Source organism: Sinocyclocheilus grahami, unplaced genomic scaffold (genome assembly GCF_001515645.1).
Source record: "Sinocyclocheilus grahami isolate Dianchi unplaced genomic scaffold, SAMN03320097.WGS_v1.1 scaffold355.1, whole genome shotgun sequence".
Lineage (NCBI taxonomy): Eukaryota > Metazoa > Chordata > Actinopteri > Cypriniformes > Cyprinidae > Sinocyclocheilus > Sinocyclocheilus grahami.
This window is the reverse complement of record NW_015505534.1, coordinates 582,035-604,413: the sequence shown is the minus strand read 5'-3', so window position 1 is coordinate 604,413 and position 22,379 is coordinate 582,035. Positions and strand designations below refer to the sequence as shown.

The 22,379-nt window shown below is 36.8% G+C and overlaps 1 protein-coding gene across 1 annotated transcript in view; it reads right to left on the bottom strand.

Annotated features, from left to right (window-relative positions):
• The window catches only part of LOC107548769 (matrix metalloproteinase-17-like), a 72,629-nt gene extending 54,613 nt beyond the window's left edge, over positions 1-18,016 (bottom strand). Inside the window, exon 1 of the mRNA XM_016229575.1 lies at positions 17,549-18,016. Within this exon, the coding sequence (XP_016085061.1) occupies positions 17,549-17,689 (141 nt within the window). The 5' untranslated portion in view covers positions 17,690-18,016. The remainder of the gene's footprint in view (positions 1-17,548) is intronic.
• Positions 18,017-22,379: the final 4,363 nt, after the last annotated feature.

Below are 22,379 nucleotides of genomic sequence, written 5' to 3'. Positions count from 1 at the left end.
AAAAAAAAACTTTGTCTTTCTCTTTATTTATTCCTTTCCTTTCTAGCTTGTACTTATTTGAACAATGCCTAAAACTTGATATTACAAACACTTCCAGTGTCTGTTTGCCTCTTTAAGAATAATCACTTTATGTATTCCCTAATTGTAAGTCGCTTTGGATAAAAGCGTCTGCAAAATGACTAAATGTAAATGTAAATGTAGTGGCGTCCAAAAGGCTGAGATTGAAATTATAGGATTTAAAATCTAATTTAAACCTGGAGATAAATGGGAACATTTAAAGATTTAGAATAAAGAAGAAAATAAATACAATTATTCCTGGTCACCAATCCAGTAAATTAGCGACAATACTCTTAAAAATAAAGGCTCCAAAAGTGGGTTTTTGCAGCATAAAAGAACAATTTATGGTTTCCCAAAGAACTTTTCAGTGAACAGTTCTTAAAATAAATATTTTAATGATCTAAAGAACCTTTCTCCACTATAAAGAACATTTTGTGCAATGGAAAGGTTCCATGAATGTTAAAAGTTCTTCATGGTGCCACCGATGCCAATAAAGAACCTTTATTTTTTTAAGAGTGAATGATCATGTTAAACTGAAATGATCTTGTTAAACCCCTGAAGATGATAAGATGTTCTTGTTTCCACTGAAGCACAGATGCTCTTAGGATCATCTTAAATCATGCTGGTGAACATGATCATCAAGTTTCACACAAACTTCATGCGGCTCAAATGCTTCTGCCATTAAAGAATAAACTGAACACTAAGACATTTTGACATTCATGTTAATTTTTCAATTAAACTATTCACTCAAATTGTTATGCTGATAATATAATTGGTAATAAAAAATCTTCGAAATTAGAAAAATATCAAATACTAAGTGCTCTCAGACTTTTGGAGCCCAATCTATTCATTATTTAGCTTCTTCTAGCTCACATCAGACTAAAAAACATCAACCCATCATTTTTCAGGTTGGTGCTAATGTACTGTTCACACATGTTCTAGAATAAGAAAGACCACATGATGCTTTCACCAACAATATTTGTTTTTTTTAATCAAAGACTTTCCTGCAGCTGCTGTGTTGTGCATTGCACTTTCTCCCATTAATTTTTCATTGAGTGGCATGTGTCTTCCTTAGACTGTCTCTGATTATTACCACATGAAAGCACAAGCTAATGCGACAGCGACAAGGAAACACTTCCAAAATGTTAGGAAGAATAGTTCACCCAAAAATAAAAATCATTATTTATTAATCCTCATATCAAAGCTTAAATGTTAGCATATGTGTATGAATAAACCAACAGGCTCTCATGGCAATTAGCGAGTATTTGATGTTTTGGCAAATTGGTGGCACATTTTTTGTAATGAACCAAATCACACAAGTTGTAAAATGGTAATTTTCTCATGAGACCAGGTTGGAATCAATCATTAACTGAATTAACTAAGAATATTTAAAACAAATAATCTTTTGAAATTAACTTAAATACTTTATATGAGTAAATACACACAGAAACTCCCTCTGATATGTGATTTTAAAGATGAAATCTCTAAAGTGTTAAATCTTTGCCATCTATTTTTTCCCTTTAAGCACTAGATGATAATCTAAGCTGTAAAATAACATACAAATAGAAAACAAAATGTGATATTGGCACTTATACTGTAATAATATTCAGATAACATTCTTTTCTAAGAAAAAAAACAACACCTTGCAGATATTTTGAGCAGAATTCATCTCTTTTAAATGATCCTTTCAAATATTTTTTGTCAAATACTTTGCTAATTTGATTATGATTTTCATTACCAGCCAGAGTGTAGTGTTCCTAGCTCCATTTAGCTGAACTCCACACATTTCCCACAAAACTACAACAGAAAATATAAGAAAAGTCAGCAAATTCCTTCTGGTCCTATGAGAGCGCTCTCTGTGTGCAGACATTATAAATACATAATCTGATCTCTAACAAAAGGGATGCTAACACGTTGTTTATCTGTTTACACACATCAGACATGCTGTCAGCCAGTTTTAGCGCCCTGGGCAGACACACCTAGAGAAAGCGACAAACACACAAAGACATACAATTAAATGGGCAATCTGATATATAAAGGTTCAGATGTGCAGGGTTTTCAGTAAGGCCTGAGGGCTTTGACTTTTCAGCAGCTGTTACTCCAGTCTTCAGTGTCACATGATCCTTCAGAAATCATTTTAATATGCTGATTTGCGGCTCAAGAAATATTTCTTCTTATTACCAGTGTTGAAACGGTTGAAACTAGCATTTTATACAATTTTCCCCATGATATTTTGATTAATAGAAAGTTAAAAACAGCATTTATTTGAAATTGATTTTCTGTTACTTTACTGTCAATTTAATATATCCTGACTGAATCAAACTATCAAATTCTCTCAATAAATAATAAATAAATAAATAAATCTTACTGAAGCAATTCATATCAAGGTATCACAACTACTAAGCACACATTTGTCACTCGCCCATTCCCAACGTAAGGTTTACAATCAGAAGTTTATCTAGGATGTATTTTTTTTTTTTACTTTATTATAAATGAGAAACAACATTTTTGTGTCAGATACAGTTTCACTGTAAGACAGTGAGTCACACACACACACACACAAACAACAGACGTTGTTTGTCGTGACAAATATATATTTTTTTGCAACAGAATAATGCAAATACAGTTTTCATGCCAATAAATAAACCTATACAAATAAACATGAATTGAACTGAAGACTATGTCAGCTAAAATTTCTCAACTCACCTATGTGTGGCAAAAAGTTAATTTCGGGCCCTAATCTTCTGTCAAAAGCTGTGAATGATGGGTCACTAGTAGGCAACTGTATTTATGGCGAATGAGTTTCAAAGCCTTAGTCAACAAAAACATTTTTTTTTTCGTTTCCCCCAAAGAGAACACCAAGCACAATGCCATTACTAAACCACATTTGCTGAAAGACTTGAAAATCAATTCATATTCAGTGGTGTGCAGGAGCCAACTATGCACAAGCTATGCACATTTAAATAAGCTAGACCTATTTTCCTTGGTATTCCTCACCATGCTTCCTGCTTCTGTCACTTGACATATTCTCTCTAATTCCTATTCCTCTTTTATAAGCGAGAGTGAGTGAGGGTTGTTCAACAAAGCTTGGGCACCTCACGTTCACTCACGTACTTCAAGACTTCTGGGTGAAAATCCCTGCTGAAGTTAACAGCATTTGATCTGTCTGCTTCTGTTGGCACAATTTGCCAAGAAGGTATTTCCATCGCTCATATACAGAGTTTCAAACAACATATTTCCAATCAAATATTTAGTTAGAATGGAGTGATGAAATCCCACATCAAAGCAGCCAGTAGTCACTTTTCATGTGCGTTCACGATCGGGATTTTTTTTTCTCAATGGGAAGCAGTGAATGGTAAACAAGAGCCGGCACTGGTTTTAAAATAAACAAACCCTGACTCCAGGAACAATTTTCTATTACAGTAGTGAAAAGTAAGGGCCATAGTGAGCCCGAGCCTTCATAAGCACTTGAAGTCGCATCCCTTTTGGCCAGCAGTCTGAAATGGCAGTTAGCCAAAGCTCACAAATGGAAAGAATATGTCTGGAACAGAGCAGTGACTGCGCTATTTATTATATGTTCCGCACAGAACACGGTAGGCACAAAAGTCACACAGATACACAGTGCCTCCCGACAAACTCTCCAATATACCCTTAATAAAGCTCCAGAGAATTGAATCGGAAAACTAACTCTTCAAAACAAAAAAGTAGACTCTTTGGTGTACGTCCTATTACTGCTGCATTCAGTTTCAGTCAAAAATTTGGACAAAATATGCTTTAATTTTTTGTGATATTTCACAAAATATCACAAAAAATTAAAGCATATTTTGTCCACATTTTTTACTTAAACTGAATGCAGCAGTACACTACCATTCAAAAGTTTGGGGTTGGTGCAAAGTCTCTTATGCTCACCAAGGCTGCAGCATTTATCTATGTATTTTATCAAAAATACAGTAAAAGGAGTAATATTGTGAAATATTATTGACTGCTTTCTATTTAAATATATTTTAAAATGTAATTTATTCCCATGTTGGAAAAGCTGAACTTTCAGCAGCCATTACTCCAGTGATTCTTTTCAAGGTTTCATTAATGAATAGAGAGACAGCATTTATTTGAAAAATAAATCTTTTATAACATTATAAATATCTTTACTTCCAGTTGTGATCAATTTAATATGTCCTTGCTGGATAAAAGCATCCTTTCATAAGAAAAAATATATATATATATATATATATATATATATATATACATAAATATAAAACATTCGATAACTTTACTTCTTTGGTAAATTCTTTAATTTACCAAACATTTGGGTCCAATGGGTCCAAACTTTTGACTAATACTTTATGAAAAGCCTTTTGCTTTGGTTCAATCTGTGAGGTACCAATGCAATTCTAGAGCAGCTGTCATGGTCAGACATATATATCACTGTCATGGAGATTTGTGCGCACACGCACACAGACGCACACGCACACGCACACCCACACAAAGCCTGGAAGTGTTCTGTCTTAGACAGACCTGAGGAATGGTGGCAACTGGGGCTGAGTGTTGACAGGAGAATATGTGTATTCATAGAAACTAACAAACGCCAGGAAGACATGAAAAGTTGCAGTCAACTTCAACTTTCTATGCGGACACTGTTTTCTGCATTAGACTGACAAATGTCACTGTTTGATAAATACTGAATGGACAATGTAATAAGACATCATATTTTGTTACTTGCTTACTCCCCATCAACCAAGGAAGCTTTTACTTTTACTTGAATAACTCAGTTTAGGATAATTGTATGAGAACTTTACCGCACTGCTAAATCAGTCCTGTGGGAATTGAGAGCCAACTGACTGCTTTTGCATTCTTGTAATAATATCTCAGCTTATTCCAAACAAACATACATACACAGCTGAATAAAGTGAGGAAGGCATAAAAATAGCTTTTGTGTCCTTGTCAGTATCTGTAAATCAATTCTTTCAAGACGCTCTGAACCAGATGAAATTAGATGTCTATTTCCTCTGTATAGTGCAGCGGAACGGGGGCGAGTTTTTTGTGGATGAGTAATCAGGAAGGTCCGTCATATCATTAGAGAGGCGCCACAACAAAAGAAGGATTCTCATCCATTCTCTTGTTACAAATCATCCCAGGGCCCTGAGTTACTAACAACTGCTAATTAGCTCATTAGCTCAATTCCTATCTTTTCTGGGGCCAGACTCATGAGTCCTGTGACGCAAGCATTGGGCCTCGCTGCAGGGCACTTCAACAAAGCATAACCACAGATGTTCGCTTTCAAGCAGATACGTAAATGTGCCGAACAGAAGCACACAGGTGATGGATGAGAAGGCCGCCCTGAAAAGTAACGTACTCTCTAATGTGGCTTTTGTCAACCAAATGAGTCCCGACCAGAGAAGGTCAACTGTATAGTAAAATCAGTTTATGAAATTACCAAGAGCCCCCAAAGGTTCTGTTAGGTAATGAAAAATTGAAAACTGAAACAAGAGTCTGTGACATTACAATTTAAGATGCTATCATGTTTAAATGTCAACAAATACATCAACATCTACAAAACATGGGACGGGGCAAAATTATATTTGATTATTTTCAGAGCCTTGTATCTAGTAGGCTATCTGTCACACTTCTTACTTCAGTGAATACCTCTCAGGGTAAGTTAAAAAGTCAATTTCTGAACATATCTACAGTATGAAAGTCTGTTCCTGCCTGTAAAAATGAAAAACCAAAAAAAATCACATTCTGTAAAATAAAATAAAAAAATCACATTCTAAAATAAAAAGTCAATATGTAGAGATAGAGAGAGAGATTCTATAAAGTGAGCTACAGTCACAATTTAAAGAAATAATATTGCAATTTTGAGAAACTATTGAGTCACTATTGTGAGAAATAAAACTGTAACTGAGAGATATTAAGTTTTGAAATATGTTTCCAAAAAACATACGCTGACATTTATAAAACTGATATTGTAATTATAGGTTTGTGAATGCAATAAAAAAAATACATTTCCAGAAAACACATTTATCTAATTTGAAATCTCTAGTTACAGCCCTTATGACAACATGCCCATATGACATATAGTCTCAATCTCCTCTAAATAGTAATTGTGTCTTCAGATTCAGTTTTTAATCTGTACTGTAGTGTACACTCTAAAAAAATGATGGGTTGTTTCAACCCAACTTTGGGTTAAATATGGACTAACTCAGCTGTTGTGTTAATTTTTTTAAATTAAATTTTTAACCCAAAAGTTGGGTTAGTCCATTTTTTTAGAGTGTACACTACAGTACAGATTAAAAACTGAATCTGAAGACACAATTACTATTTAGAGGAGATTGAGACTATATGTCAGGTTTTTTAGGTTTAGTATAAGCTGTAGACCCCATTATAAAACGGTGCTGATGGTTTCTGCTCAGGTGGTTAACGCACTCATTTTCCATATCTGCATTCTCTGGTTTCATTCATTCACTTTAACTCCCTTGTGTATTTATGCGCGAGTGTGTGTATATGTTTGTTAGACTAGTTTGTGTTAGTGTTTAGTTAAATTAACTTTTGTGCACAAATGAGTGTAGTATATACTGTAGTGGCATTGACTTATACACTAATATTTACAAAGATAAATAACAACAAACCAAAAGGTTTGTTTTATACTTATCTGTGAATCCGAATGGGCACAAAGCACAATAAAACGGTCATTGAGCACTGTACACACATCACTTTCAGAAGATTTCTGACCTTCGCAAAATAAAAGAGGTGGAGAAAATATGTTGTTGCGGAAGCATTGAATATACAGCTTCTGCCGTGCTTTGATATTGCCTTGACCGACTCTTATAACTTGCAGTTTCACTGCTCAAAGGAATGTGGGCAGAGCAACTCTCACTCCATTTCCCCATAGGAAAGACACATAATGCCTTTAAAAATGGACTCTTCCCTATTCATTTACAGAAAACCTTCAATGAATGAACATCTTCAGAACATTGTGTGTATGACAAATTACTTCCTTGTATATTGTCTTTTGTATTGTATCTGTTTTATGCATGCTTATGATAGAACCACTAGTTAATGTAACCTCACCTATACCATGTTTGTTATCTATGAATTCGTATTCATAGATACCAAATACCACGCTGGCAGGACATCACAGTTGCAGCAAGACATGTTGCAACTTTTCACCCGGGAGAGAACTCTCCCAAACACCACAGAGTCAGAGAAACATCTTTGGAGTTCATCACTCTTCAAACCCGGAAGAACGTGATCGCAATTCCAACACCAACAAACCATCAAGACTTTCATCTGAGACTGTATCTGGATGCTCGTTCAATGCAAGTATCGTACATTTAACTAAACTAAACAGAGGTTTAGTATAAGCTGTAGACCCCGTTATAAAAAACGGTGCTGATGGTTTCTGCTCAGGTGGTTAACTGACTCATTTTCCATAGCTGCATTCTCTGGTTTCTTTAACAGTTTCATTTATCAACTTTAACTCCCGTGTATGTATGTGTGAGTGTGTGTATATGCAGCCTGGTCTCATGTTTATACGTAGGTATTAATACGTAACATTTACAAGCACAAAACGTACACGTTTGTACGTTTTTAATCATGCTAAAACGTACAATTTAGACGTATTTCAACGTTTAAAACGTACAAATTGCTACGTATTTTTAGCTAAAAAACGTAAAAATATTTACGTATCTTTTATATCATTTAGATATTCATATCAATGCATTTTTATCAATAAGCGACTAAGATTTTTAGACCCCTTAACCTACCTCCAAACCTAAACCTACCCATTTTATAGCGAATATGCATTTTTATCATTTTATTAATAGGCAATTTAGATTTTTAGACCCCTTAACCTACCCCCAAACCTTAACCTACCCATTTTATAGCGATCCTCGTTTATGTCAGACTGTGGCGACAGCAGCGCGGACAGTCGCTTAGCTCGCTCACATAACGGGAAACATGTCGTTTTAACGAGAAAACATCTCGTTAAAACGACACAACATCTCGTTATTACGACAATTGAGTGGAATATTACTGTGCAATATTTTTTAGTCAATTTATTTGCTTTGGTTTGATTTTGTAAAAGCAAAGCACAGCTAATATAATGGCTTTGTTACTTAAGGGGGAAACATTAATTTTATTAAAATTACATAAATAATTTTTGTGTTTTGTTTTAGTGTTTGATCGCAACCACACCAGAAACATAGCTTTTCGCAATCTGGGCCGAAATAGGGCGAGAGCCAATGAGCGTTCGATTATCCTGTCGTAAAACCTGTCGTTTGAAGCAGCAACATTTGAATTAGTAAAGAGCGCGTCATTCAGCGCGGGCTTTGCTGCTCACGCGAGTTACTTCCCGGGTTTGTGACATCACAGTATACTTTATTGTCCTCAAGAGCTTCTTTGTGGGTCTGTTCCTCGCAGTCGTATGGATTCGGAAGATTTGGATTACAGCGCACTAATAAAATAGTTTCATTTCATAATTATGTTGCGTTTTTGGTGTAGAAAACGCCTTTTGTGGCCCATGACAATCAAAGTAAACATTACATGACAAGTAAAGGTTAAACGATTGCAGAAATGTTATTTATTTTAAGGTTTAAAGTGAAGTCGTGTTTAACATTATGTAAGCATATTCTTGGAAACGAGCTGGCAGCAGAAATCACAACAAAACGAAATGTTATAATTTCATAAGTAAACAATTTAATAATGCAATTGAAAACAAGTTAATTCATATGACAACTAAAAACTAATAAAATTAATGCCGCGATTTCAATATTCATAAGGATTCATTTTTAGGTGTCGTCAATACGTCAGTTTTGTACGTTAAAATGCTGAAAATACGTCAGTATTTGTACGTTTAGAGGCTGAAAATACGTAAGTATTTGTACGTTTTAGTGCCTGTAAAAACGTAAGTAAATGTACGTTTTATAGAACCACATTTTACGTAAAATACATGCGAATTATCATGAGATCACGTTGGTATATGGTTGTTAGACTAGTTTGTGTTAGTGTTTAGTTAAATAAACTTTAGTGCACAAATTACACGAGTTTCTGATTCTGTCACTGCTTGTGGATAATGTCCCTTTAACGATCTTATTACATGCTCTAATGCACTAGTACTGAAAGAAAGTTATTTTCTATGGCCACAAAAATATAATTTCTTAAGAGTTGATATGAAATTGCACTGAATGTTCGCTGGACGAACAGATTAGTTGATGGTAATATTAATTCTGCTACAGCTACTACTGGCAGCTGATTTAAATAACTAATTATTTATAAATAATTGTAATTATTTATATACATTTCCCAATGAGCTAATTTGCTACAGCAGATATACATATTTCAAATTACTGACTTTTTTTTCTTCTAGTAAAATGGAACAAAATATCGATGACTCATGTTGCACTACACATATTTTTGCCCAATCTGATACAAGATCATTCTCTTCCTAACTAGCTCACAACGCTCCTCAAACAAACTGATGCACAAAGCAATAGGAAACTATTCATGACAATGTGTCTTCAAGCAACACTAAAGAAGGCTTTTGCTTTTGCACTGAATTACAAAGAACTGGAAAAAAGCACATCAACAAACACAGAAAACTCTGAGTCTTTTAGTGTGCACTTGGCTTTGTTACTTCCCAACACTGTTAAGAGATAAGATATTCACCTTAGCTTGGCAGCTGTGAACTGTAATTTTTATTTGTTGCTTATGCGTTCTGTATTTCATCTCCCTGAGATGCTAAGAACAGAAATTATCATAAAAGCACACTTAAAACTGCTCTCCAGACAGCCCCACTGACCCAACTACTCATCACAGCAATCCAAGTGAGACGAAATTATCAGAAAAAAATGCCCAAGGGCCCTCTTTTTAGCAACTGCGAGACATTAACATGACAAACAAGTAGCCAAAAAAGTTCCGAACAGCCAAAAGAGGCTCCCGATAAACAAACAAACAGAAGAATGTGATAATTTGCTTCCTTGGCTACTAATGGTACTGAATCATATCCAATAATGATTCTACCTCTAAATTCATTAGTGGGCTTCTGTAGGGATTACTTTTTTTTTTTTTTTGGAAACATGCAAATTTCATGACAAATAATACAAGTGTAATTGTCTAGCGGGGGCAGACATGAACATATGCCTCCTGAATTGTTTCTGTCTTGTCTCTTCAGTACCTCCTCCATCTGTACAGTATACCATCATGGCAAAGCTGTTGCTAGATGATGTGGGCGTCAGCCATAGTTTTGAACATATGCTAGATTTATTCTACACTTTTTTTTCAGCTCATCTTTGTTGAGATCGTTTACCTGAAAATTGGTTGAAACCTTATGATGGTGAAGATCTTCCCATCTAGCCCGAAGTTCATAATTCCACTACTGTTTTCAAGATCTCTGGGGCAAGTTATGCAATATGCAGTCTAAATGGCAAAGAAGCCAGCATGCAGTCCTGACTCATCTACAACTGACTCATCACTGAACTCAGAAACAACAAAGTTTCAGCAGAACTCCTACAGCAGTCCTCCGTTCCCCATGTCAAACGCTGTGGAAAGGTCGACCAAGGGCCAAACAGTTCCATACTGTTCTTAACACTTCTGGAGTTATTGTGCCATGAAAATCATGAATATTTCAAATATTTCACTTTTCAAATATTTCTTTTTTTTCCCCCAGTGGGTTCCAATGTTGTTTTGGTCCCCACTGACTTTGTATGGACAAGAACAGTCGAGAGATTCTTTAAAACATCATCTTTTGTGTTCCACAGAATAAATTAAGTCATTCAGGTTTAGAACAATGTGAGGATGCATAAATGGCAAAATTATCATTTTTGGGTGAACTAAGACAATTAAGGACCCTAAATGAGCTCCGAGATTAAGAAATAATATATTGTGCTATAGGAGAAAGTTCACTTCATCAGCATTGTTTGATAGCTGAATTCCCACTGTTTTAATTGCAAATGATACGTCAGTCTATCTATATTCACTAACTCTCTGAAATATTTACTAATAAACTTTAAATACCTTTCTGTAAAACAAAATATGTACTGCTGTGATTCATCCCGGAATGGGTTTGTTCAGTTCATGGTTTAGAATACTTTATTGGAATGTCTTTCTTTTTTTTTTCAGAAAGTGAAAAAAATCTTTATGAAAAGTGAATGACAAATAAAATAAAATAAAAAAAATTCCGGAACCAAGGCCGCTTAAAAGGTGGTCAGTCGCCGTTGTGCTCTATAACAATTTAATCCTTCACTGTGCACTCAAAAGTATTAGATGTTAGATTTCCATCAAAATGCCATGTCAAGTGGTTTCCCGCAACTATGTTGGCCACACTTTCATTAGATTGTACTCACTGGATTCAAGTAAATTCAACAAATAGGTCATAACAAAAGACTTTTGAAGGTGATCATTTTTATATAACATGCATGCATTCAACATGGCTGTGTTAAAATAAGGTTTAGCAGGAAAGCGGTTATAGCTTTTATCCTAAAATACTGTAAAGCTCCCTGAGGTTAAGAGCCTTGCCAAGGGCACACTGATGAAGGATCAAGGATCAAGGATCAAGGATCAAAAAAAAAAAAACTCCACTTGTTAAAGGTGCATTATGGGAATACAATACAATACAACTTTGGGTTGCATGAGAGAGTGTCACTTTCTTGCAGCACACCATCCCAATTTAAATCATGGTGTGGCGGCACCCTTATTCAGTTTCTTCATGAAACTCTGTGTATTCATGAGGTAATTTCAGTGAAAGCCTCATTTATTAAATCTAACAATGCTGATATTTCATTTTTAACTGCAGAAAATTTCTATGCTGTAGCAAGTCATCAATTCATGGTGAAAGAGAATTAATACCTTAATTATACTGTCTTTTATCTATTTGACCATGGTGTGGTCATGCATTCCGAGTCTGTCTAAATCTACAGGTTTCACTGGCTCAGACATACCTTTCTTTCTCTCTGCCATTCTCACGGGGACCAGAAGTGGAAGGAGCCGTGTCATTTAAACTTTACATCTTGAATCTTTTTTTTTTTTTTGGGCACACATCAAAAACCTTCACTCTCGCAAAATGATTTCTCTGGCACTCTTTGCATCTGAGAAGGCCTTTTTTTCCACCCTTCTCCACACTTGCTCGGTCACCTCGTTAGAAACTGAAAATATGCAAATGAGACAAAAACCAAAGGAGCACCTGCTGGGTGCCTCTGAAGACCTGAAAAATGTCTTAGTAGATGCCATAATGGGGTTGTCACCAAAATCTACAGGATGCTTTTTAAAATCACTTGGCCTTTTGCCGATGTGTTTATGGTGGGGATGGCAGTTGAGTTAAATAATGAAAAAACAAAACACTTCACTTACAAACTTCACAGCAACTGTTTAAACAATTCTGCAAGCAATTTAAGACAAGCTTTGTTGTTGCTGGGGCTTTTTTTGATGGTGTTTCGTGGTTGCCTGTTTCGGTGTGGGTTATTTTAATCTGAGAAAGAATAGGCCAAACCAACACAAAACCACCGTAATTATAAGAACCAGTCGGTTGCTTGGACAGCCATGGCAAAGACGTCCTTGATCTCAGCCTGCCAGGGGAGGATAGGGGTACCCCGGGCTAAAATAAGACTAAATGTGCACATGGAGTTAATTTAGGGTATTCTTTAGTCATTTTGACTTGAACAGCATTGGTTCTGAAGTGCTGAAATCCGTGCAATCCAATGGAAAGCATGTAATATTGCGTGCAACTACAGTACATCCTTCTTACTTCCTTTACCACACAGTTTGATCTATTAGTACTCAGAGCTAGCTGCTGGCGAAGGGTCCTGCTCTTTTCATTCCCTCATGCATTTGACTTATTACAGGGCACTGTGTTTCCTGAGGTTTATCCATTGAGGCTTTCAGTATAATCACTACCCTGGCTGGTAACGTTCATAGGGCCCATACCAAAAATACATCATTAGCGTGCACAGAGCACTAGCTATTTTAGGTGTTTCTTTTGCCAGTGTACATGTTGAACAAAATGATAGCACACTTCAATATATATATATATATATATATATATATATATATATATATGCATTGTGTCAGCCATAAAAGCATAGAATGGTACGTTTCAACTATTAAATGTTGCATTTTCAGGGTTCCCACAATTTTTGACAAATGACTGTTATTCATGATTTTTGCCTTATCAGTGAAATTTGAATTCACTAGACTAGTTTACAATACAATTTTTTTCAGGCCTGGAAAAAAGCTAAAACTACACACACAAACAGAAAGTTACACAAAACACAAATAGGAAAAAAAACTAAAAAACAAATAGAAAGCTTTTTTTCATTATAAAAAACATAAATGCCTTTACCGTCACTTTTGATCAATTTAATGCATCCTTGCTGAATAAAAGTAGTAATTTCTTTAATTTCTTTCCAAAAAAATCCATTTAAGATAAATGCTGTTCTTTTCAATTTTCTATTCATCAAAGAATGCTGAAATAAATTACACAACTGTTTTCAACACTGATAATAATAAAACATGATTTTTTTAGGAGCAAATCAGCATATTAGAATATATTATTTATTACATATTATTTTATTATAATTAGAATTACTAAATACTTTTTTTCATGCCTGAAAATGTAATAATATTGATACACACACACACATAGTATTATATGTATAAGTATGAGTTCTTAACTTCTTAAGTTCATATGAGTATGTGTGTGTATCAACTTTTTTTCTCCCAAAAGGTGAGTTAATATAAACGGTTGCTATTCCCCCGTACAAATGCCGTAAGTCAGTAAGGACAAATTGACAATGTATACAAGTTTTTCCAAAGCCATTTGACTTTGTCTGACACAAGGCACGGCTCTTATTAAAGAGTGCAAACCATGTGCCTGACCCAGCATCCAGATTGCTGCTCATGTCATCAAGACAGGCTACAGGGTCAGAAAGAAGCACAAAGCCTAAAAGATACTTGTCTCTGAGAGATGAGCTGCACTGAGTGCCAATGAGAAACAGTATCTGAGGCCCTTTAAAGGTCTATCTGTCTGACACTCTATATATCTACAAACACCATCCAGGGATTCTTTCGAATGGGCTATAATATAGGAGTGAGAAGAGAGTGATGAGCCTCCATCCTTTTCTATTCCTCCCTAGTGCTTTTCTCCACTCTGGGCTGGACACAATCAAAAACAGTGTGATAGCTTGGGACAAAGATACATCACTGTTGTTGTTGTTGTTGGACAGCGACTCTGACTGCCAAACTTTAAACCTGATTTCCTGGAAGTTGTGCATCGTAACTTCCAGGTCGTGAGAGAATCTAATTAAGCAGACTAATAGACGTTCAAAAATATGACTATAGGCATGCAGGTTTAGCAGGTGTATAATTCAACACACATTACTCTGCTGCCTCACTGTGCCAAATCTATTCTCATCCACACCTCCGCCACCTCTCCACAGACCTTGTTCCTGAAATAATCTCCTCGTTCCAAATCCCAAATTCCAGATGCCTGGCAATGGACTAGAGGTCACCAGAATCCAGAACGACAGCCGAAAGTAGGACATGCACCAAACTACAGGCCCACCCAGCACAAGAATAGTTACTACAACTCAGTGCATTGTTATATATCTGTCTGAGCAGTAAGGAAATGCAAAATGGAGCCAATTCCGACAGACAGGTATGACTAATCACCTGATTTACTGCAGCTGCAAATCAATCCACAGTACATTATTCCAGAGAAACAGGTCTATATTAGCCAAAGAGGAACGCTACTGATTTAATGTTTACCAGTTCTCTAAATGCTGTGGCCCCTTTTAGTCGCCAAGGCTGCGCTCTCATACTCATCCCTTTCTCTTGATTACTCTGTGGTGGGTCTACGCTGGCTTTCGGCCACCTCGCTTTGGATGTCAACTGCAGGCCCGCCCCACTCATGCTGAAGTATTTCTGGGTAATTAGAAGTGAGAGCCAGTGAGTGAGAACATTGGTCAAATTGACATTGTGAATGATGGACCGGCTCATGAAAGCAGAGGTGGCTGACTCTCTTTGGCTCAGTTGAGGATGTGCCACTCGGAGCTTGTGAGCTAATATGTGGTGTGTACTATGATGAGTACAGCATAGGTGAGGGTGGCAGGCAGTGGAGGCCATGCGCTGCTGCATTCATCCGTTGATGGGTCCAGCTGGTGCTCTCGTTAAAGACGTTACATTAGTTTGACTCAGAGGATTTTAAAACAGAATGCAATGTAATGCAAAATAAAAAAAGCTAGAAAAACACCTTTGCAGCATGTTACAAAAAAGGAATCTAACTGAATTGATCTACTTTGGTTATTCTCACAAAGTGGTGGTCACATTTGACCACCAAAATAAAATAAAAAACAACCCAAAATCTGCTGTTCTTTGCAGAGCGTCTATGCCAAATTTAATGATCAGAGATTTGGTGACATGCAGTGTCACATGCTGACATATATCAACAGCCTCATTATATGCACGGAGCAACTGCTCAGTAGTGCAAGATTAGATTTTTGAGGGTCATTAAAAAAAAGGAGCCTTTAAACTCTCTGCCAGTCATTTGAGAGTTTAAATGAAAATCCTATTGGACGCTGCTAAAAGTTTCTACTACAAGAGGTTATTAAAGTGAAGGCAAAATCTGACCACAAGTGATCAATACACAGTACTTTATGAATACTTGGAAAGTTACTGGATATGAAAGACAAAAGGATATTGATTAGGAAAATCTATATCTTTGAAGAGTAAAATCAAATATAGAACAGAACAACTTAACAACTTAACAAGTGAGTATTGGAGTACTCTTGTTAACTGAAATTACATGCTTTTGTTGCCGATGTATAGCCAAGCGTGATAAACACATACATATGAATGCAAGAACACAAACTAAAGCCCATTCAAAGTCTGGGGACATGGACCACCTGGGATTTTTAAGCATAACCTATTTTAAAGCTTTAGGGGGAAAAATTATTTTAAAAAATGTATTTACTAGGCATGATTTTTGTAGGGAAAAAAAAGTTATCGTCTAAAATGCGTGTCTAAATGTGGTCAGTCCAACTGAATAGCACATTCTCCAAACCATTATATTTAAAATGCATATACCCATAGCCATACTTTAATTTTTTTTCCCCCATGGAAAACAAATCTGTCATGTAAAGTTGCAAGTAAATATTGATTGGTTTATATATATATATATATATATATATATATATATATATATATATATATATATTTAAAAAAAATCTCTGTGCACACAAAATGAAAAAACTGCACTAGACTAATTCATACGCATAACTCCTTATTGTTAAAAAATGCTGCTTTTCTTACCTAGGGTACACATTGAGGCAAGTACATCATCAAAAACAAAATGGGTGAATGACCTCTGTTTCAGAGATGAATATGTAAAGGCATGAAAAAGGGATGATTGAATGCAACTAAAGAGTAAGCAATTTTATTTATTTAGTCTGCGCCTCTTTGCGCTATCCTGATTTTCCCCAGTGTGAACTGTACAAATAAATAATTTAATAATAACTTAAATATAGTTTGCGCAATGGACAAATTCTCAGCCAAAGAATCCTAGTAAATAAACAAACATTTCTCTAGACAAATTCAAAAGAAAATGTGCACGGTTCACGCGCTCTCCAAAGCTCGGTGCGCGTGAAAATGTCACGTCAAGGATTATCTCTGAAACCGCGCGCAGAATGAAAGTGAGTTTGAGGGGGAAAGTGTCTGAGAAGAGGTTGATTATGGCTCCAATTATAGACAAACACAAAAACAGCGTCTTACATGGGCTACAGCATCTGGCCATATCAACTTTACCGACATCTTCCAGCGTAAACGGGACACTCGATTTGCAGAAATACGACCCACGACCCTTCTCGTCGGTCTAAATGAGGAATGCGTGTGTGGATGAGATGTACGGTGTTTGTGTAAGTTATACTTCGCACATAATCGGGTAACGAATATGAAAATAACCCACAAGTGAACGACTCGATATTTAAAGTGATAGCTCACCAATTCTGCCGTCATTTACTCACCCTCAGAGTCATATTATTCCAGATTAGTCTGACTGACATTCTTCAGCGGTACACAAAAGGAAACGACAGCCTCAGAGTCACCATTCACTTTTATTATAAGGAAAGAAAAATGCAATGAATGGTGACCGAGAACGCCAGTCTTCTGTGCGTGACAGAAAGTCATACAGGTTTGGAACAAAATGATGGTGAGTAAACGATGACACGGTTTCATTTTTGGCTGAACTATTTCTTTAACACTCTCACGCACGATCTGGTTCTGAATCGTCGCGGGTGAAACTTGACTTCTGTGAAGAAATAAATGAAATAAATCCGTTACTTTGTGTAGATTCAGACGCGTGGGAGCGCAAGTACGAATATATTTTCGATTTCATACACGTGTCTGATACGTGTAATTATCTATACCCACAGGCCACAGGTTTTTATTTCACGCCTTTCCCCCTAAACGATCATTATTATTCTTAAAACAGGCTTGAAAGAGCACCTACCACCCCCATATCCATCTGCTCGGCTGTTATAGACGGGGCCGCCCGAGTTTGAGATAAAAACCAAAGAACTGGAAAAAGAATCATCTCTGGATAAATAATCCAAATGGTCCGGGTGCAATTCCACTTTCTGAGATACTTCATATTGTCCCCGCTCCCGGTGATCACAGAACGGCCTTTCTTTCCGCCGCATCCACCGTATAGATCACCCAAAGGATCCGGATCCCGGGCATTTAACGGTCCGTGGGAACACGTGTCAGTCAAACTGCCCCACTGTGGTGCGCAAACACGTGAAACACATCACATACAACACAATACGGGACAATTAATTTCCTCAGGGATCTCTGTCTCCAAACGAAATGTCATTCACAGTGTGGTCATCACGATTTACCAAAGATGAACCATGTACGCATTCACTCCCCAAAAAAACAAAAGTCAAACGTCTTCTTTCAGTCCTAATCCGAAGCCATTTGAGATCAGTGCGTGTGCTGTCAGAGAAGAGGTGTCGCGCTCAGCGCCGAACACAGCGGACTGATGCGCGGTAAGCGCGATGAGAACTTGTATACTTCCCAGATGGGAGGAGGAGGGGAGGGATCTCTGCGGGGGCATTGTCCTCCAGCTGAGAACTGTGCGCTTTTAAATTTGCTACATTACAAGTTTCCTTTTAAAGCATGTTCAAATTCGAATCAATTAAAATAATAATTCATTTTAACAACACTTGCCCAATTTGGATGTCTCACTCATCCAAATTGGGCAAGGGGGGGGGGGGGGGGGGGGGGGGGGGACGTCACTAAATGCGAAAGCTTAATTCATGAATATTAATTATGTCATACGCACCAATAATTTAGCATGCTCATTTACTGTTTTAAGATTCTGAAATTAACTTGACACCTTCATTTATTGCCCTACATAGGACAAGCAGCTGGAGAATGGATGGCTGGAACTTTTAAATCTGCTATCAGTCTGGAGAGGTCAGTGGATAGATGTCCTACAATAGATATTTATCTTAAGAAACTCATATTAGACTCTTATTCAAATACACAAACAAGTATTACATGGATTTTAAGAGGATATTTTGAGAAATGACAGATTTTTTTTTTCTTTTACAGTGGTAACCAAAACGTTGATAGCAACATTTGATTATCAACATTCTTTCAAAAAATATATTCTTTTGTGTTCTGCAGAAAAAGGAAGTCATACAGAATTGGAATGACAAGAGGGTAAGTAATTTTCATTTTTCTGTATGAACTGTTCCTTTAACGCCTGCAATGAACACAAAGTATTAACAACAACAAATTCCAAGCTCTATTTCCCGTCAATATAACACATACTTATGAAATAAAAACTGAAGAACTGAATCCTCTGTATTAGATACATCCCTGCGATAAGCAATTTCTGTAAATAATGCTTCTGGGCAAGTAAGCAACCAGTAAGCACCTAACTAGTAAGCAACCGCCTTAATAACACTCTGGCAACCAACCTTTCTGCAGAAAAGGAAAATCTAAAATCAAATTGTACATAAAATACAAGATGTATTCAGGAAGTACAACAGTTTACACAGTAACATAAATACTGTATTGTAAGTGTGACCTTTCAGTTATAAAACTGCTTTGTGCCTTCTCTAAATTTCACACTATGTATGTGTTTAAAGTACAAATACTTTTTGTTGCGTACAAAGAACAGTGCTGCTAGAAATCTCCCCATGAGTCAATAATCTAAATGAAGCTGAGGGTAAAACATGCATCATAGGGGACGGCACACCTGACAGACCGTAAGGGCTCTTATCACTTAATCACAAGCCTGCACATTACAGAGTTATGGCTTTAAGCTTAAAGCACATTTCAAGGGACACAACCCTGAAATGTAATGCAAAGACATATTAAATATTAAGCACTGGCCTCAGGTAATGAAGGACAGGAGCGGTGGAGCAGATCTGTTGACTGAAAAACACCATGTAACGGAGACAGGCGTGTGGGGATGTGATGCATAAAGAGAGACGGTGGTTTGAAGGCGGAAAAAGATTAATGGAGATGGTGCGGGGAAAGAGGACTGAAAGAGAGATAGGGAGGACAGAGGATCACTGGTGTCAAGTGTCTGACAGCTTCTCCTTCGCATGTGGCTAATCAATTGCACGGTTGCGCTGCAAAACGAAACATCTGTCAAGAAAAATCCAGATGAAGATTATCAAGGGTTCTAATTCAAATAAATAATCTACCTTTACGCAGGCACCCAGTGATTACCAGCTTCAGACTTGATGTTTTGAAGACTGCTGAGCTTACACTTTGGGAAAAAAGTTAACTTAGCGTTTTTAATTCTGTTAACATCAGCTTTAATGGAATGCCTCCTTCCATGTATATCGCTTACAAAGAGAGAAACAGCATCTGACATATCTGATTTTGCATATTTTAAATGTAGAATACCTAATTGTCTTTCTGAGGCATGTAATAAATTATATTTTGCTGTTCACGGTTGCATGGACCTATGACAAGAGGGGCTCTTTGGGCCTGAAGATGTCCTGGGCCCTGTGAATTCAGCCCTGGGCCAACATTAAGCCACCTTTTGTCAATGTGATGAGTCAAAGTTAAATTAAACAAATCACATTAAATTCTAGTCATCTCACAGCTAAACAGATGATGGATAGATGGGTTAAATAAGGTTCTCTTTTAAAAGAAAGCCCACAACAATGCCTTCACTGCCTAATAAGATTATTAAAATTCTAGAGAGCCTTTTAGCCTGCTGTCATGAGAAAAGAACCTAATCAACATTCATGATACATGCGATTGAGGATTGAATGTAAAGTTTAGAATTCTAAGTGTTTAATATCTGACACTTTTTACACTGTAGAAGCCAACTCACCTTTATTTCTATAGAGCTTTATATAATACAGAATTTTTCAAAGCAGCTTCAGTGTAATAAAAAGAAAAATAACAGAACCAATGATGCAAACTTCTTCAAATATGTGACAAATTCAAATTCTGCTGTAAAGCACAATAATAATAATAATGTCTGTGTAATGTTCATCAATTATGAAACAAATTCAATTCAGTTAAAAGCACCTCTATAGAAGACAAGTGTTGTCATTCAACTCAAGTCAGTTCAATGTTAATTCAGTTCAGTTCAATAAGTGTCGATGTTGCAAAATTCATCTGTCATGAAACTAATTCAAATCGGCTGTAAAGCAGCTCTACAGAAGACAATAGTTCCAACTCAATTCAGGTCAAGTTTTGTTCTCATCTGATTTCAGTGCAGTCAAATCAATAATATTACTCAATATCAAGCATCTTTTAAACTACAACTAGCAAGTCAAAGGCATTACAGATGCAAAAATGGTATTGCTACTCTTGACTAAACAAATCAGTCAAGCAATATATTACCTTACAGTTAATCATTAAATTGACCAGCCAATCAGTTGATTGAGCAATGCAGGAATACATTTGACTACCTTTGTCTTTAAAGAGCAACATGATCAAATTGTACTAGTGTTCAAGAGGAGTGCACTGACAGCTTATTACACAGAGTATAATTTTGTAAAACTCCTTTGCCTGCAAAGTCTGTACCTCTAAAATACAAAGCTGTTTTTTCTCCCAGGCTCATTATAATTAAATTTCAAAAGACAGCACGGTAAGCACATCAGCGTTTCAAAGGCATGATCATCATTACTGTACTAATCTGGAGTACTTACAATGCAACACAGTATAACATGTCTATGTCATGCCTTAAATATTGTATAATTGTTGTACACTTTGCAGAGGAAAAGGCAAATGAAAAACTACTTTGCTGTTGCATTCAGATCTGCTGAGGAATGAGCAAGAGCTGTGCCCCATTATAATGAGAACAATGGATCCCTGCATGCCTTGTAGTAGTGGTTATTTTGATTCATACCAGTGACTTGAATCTTTTAACTCTGTTCACAAAAACAATTTTTTTTGTAGCAATATCAGTAGCTGGCAACCACTAAGTGTCTTTTTGAACTGAATCATCAGATCGCTGAACGGATTCACAAACACAGAATAGTTAACGATCAAAACAAACGCTATTTATTAAAATGTAATTGCATATATACAGATCTGCAGTAACGGAGGGAACACAGGAAGCCTGCGGATCCATCTGCAAGGCTTTATTCGCAAGAGACGTGGTCAAAAACAGGCATAGGTCAGACAATGGCAAACAGGTATATTGATGGCAAGGCAAGAGGGATAATCCAGGTACAAGGCAAAGGTCCAGGCAGGGGCGAACAGTATCCAATTAGGCGAGACTCGAGGGATAATCCAGGTACACAGGCAGTGATCAGAACAAGGGGAAACAGATAAGGCAAGATGATGAAAACAAGGAAAAACAAGACACTAGGCTCGGTAAGGCAGCTAACACTAGGGGAGTGAAAAGCGCTAGACAATACTCAGCGATCTGAACAGGAACTGAGTGGGTGTTAAATAGAGTGAGTAATGGCTCTCAGGTGAGCGTGTGATTAGTGAAGGCTGTGAGTGACATGTAGTGACTTGACTTGCCTCATGACGATCAACTGTGACTTGACTGGACTCAGGAAGATCAGCTGTGACTTGACTTGACTCATGACGATCAACTGTGACCTGACTTGCCTCATGACGATCAACTGTGACTTGACTGGACTCAGGAAGATCAGCTGTGACTTGACTTGACTCATGACGATCAACTGTGACCTGACTTGCCTCATGACGATCAACTGTGACTTGACTGGACTCAGGAAGATCAACTGTGACTTGACTGGACTCAGGAAGATCTGCTGTGAGTTGACTGGACTCAGGAAGATCTGCTGTGAGTTGACTTGACTCAGGGTAATCAACTGTGGCTTGACTTG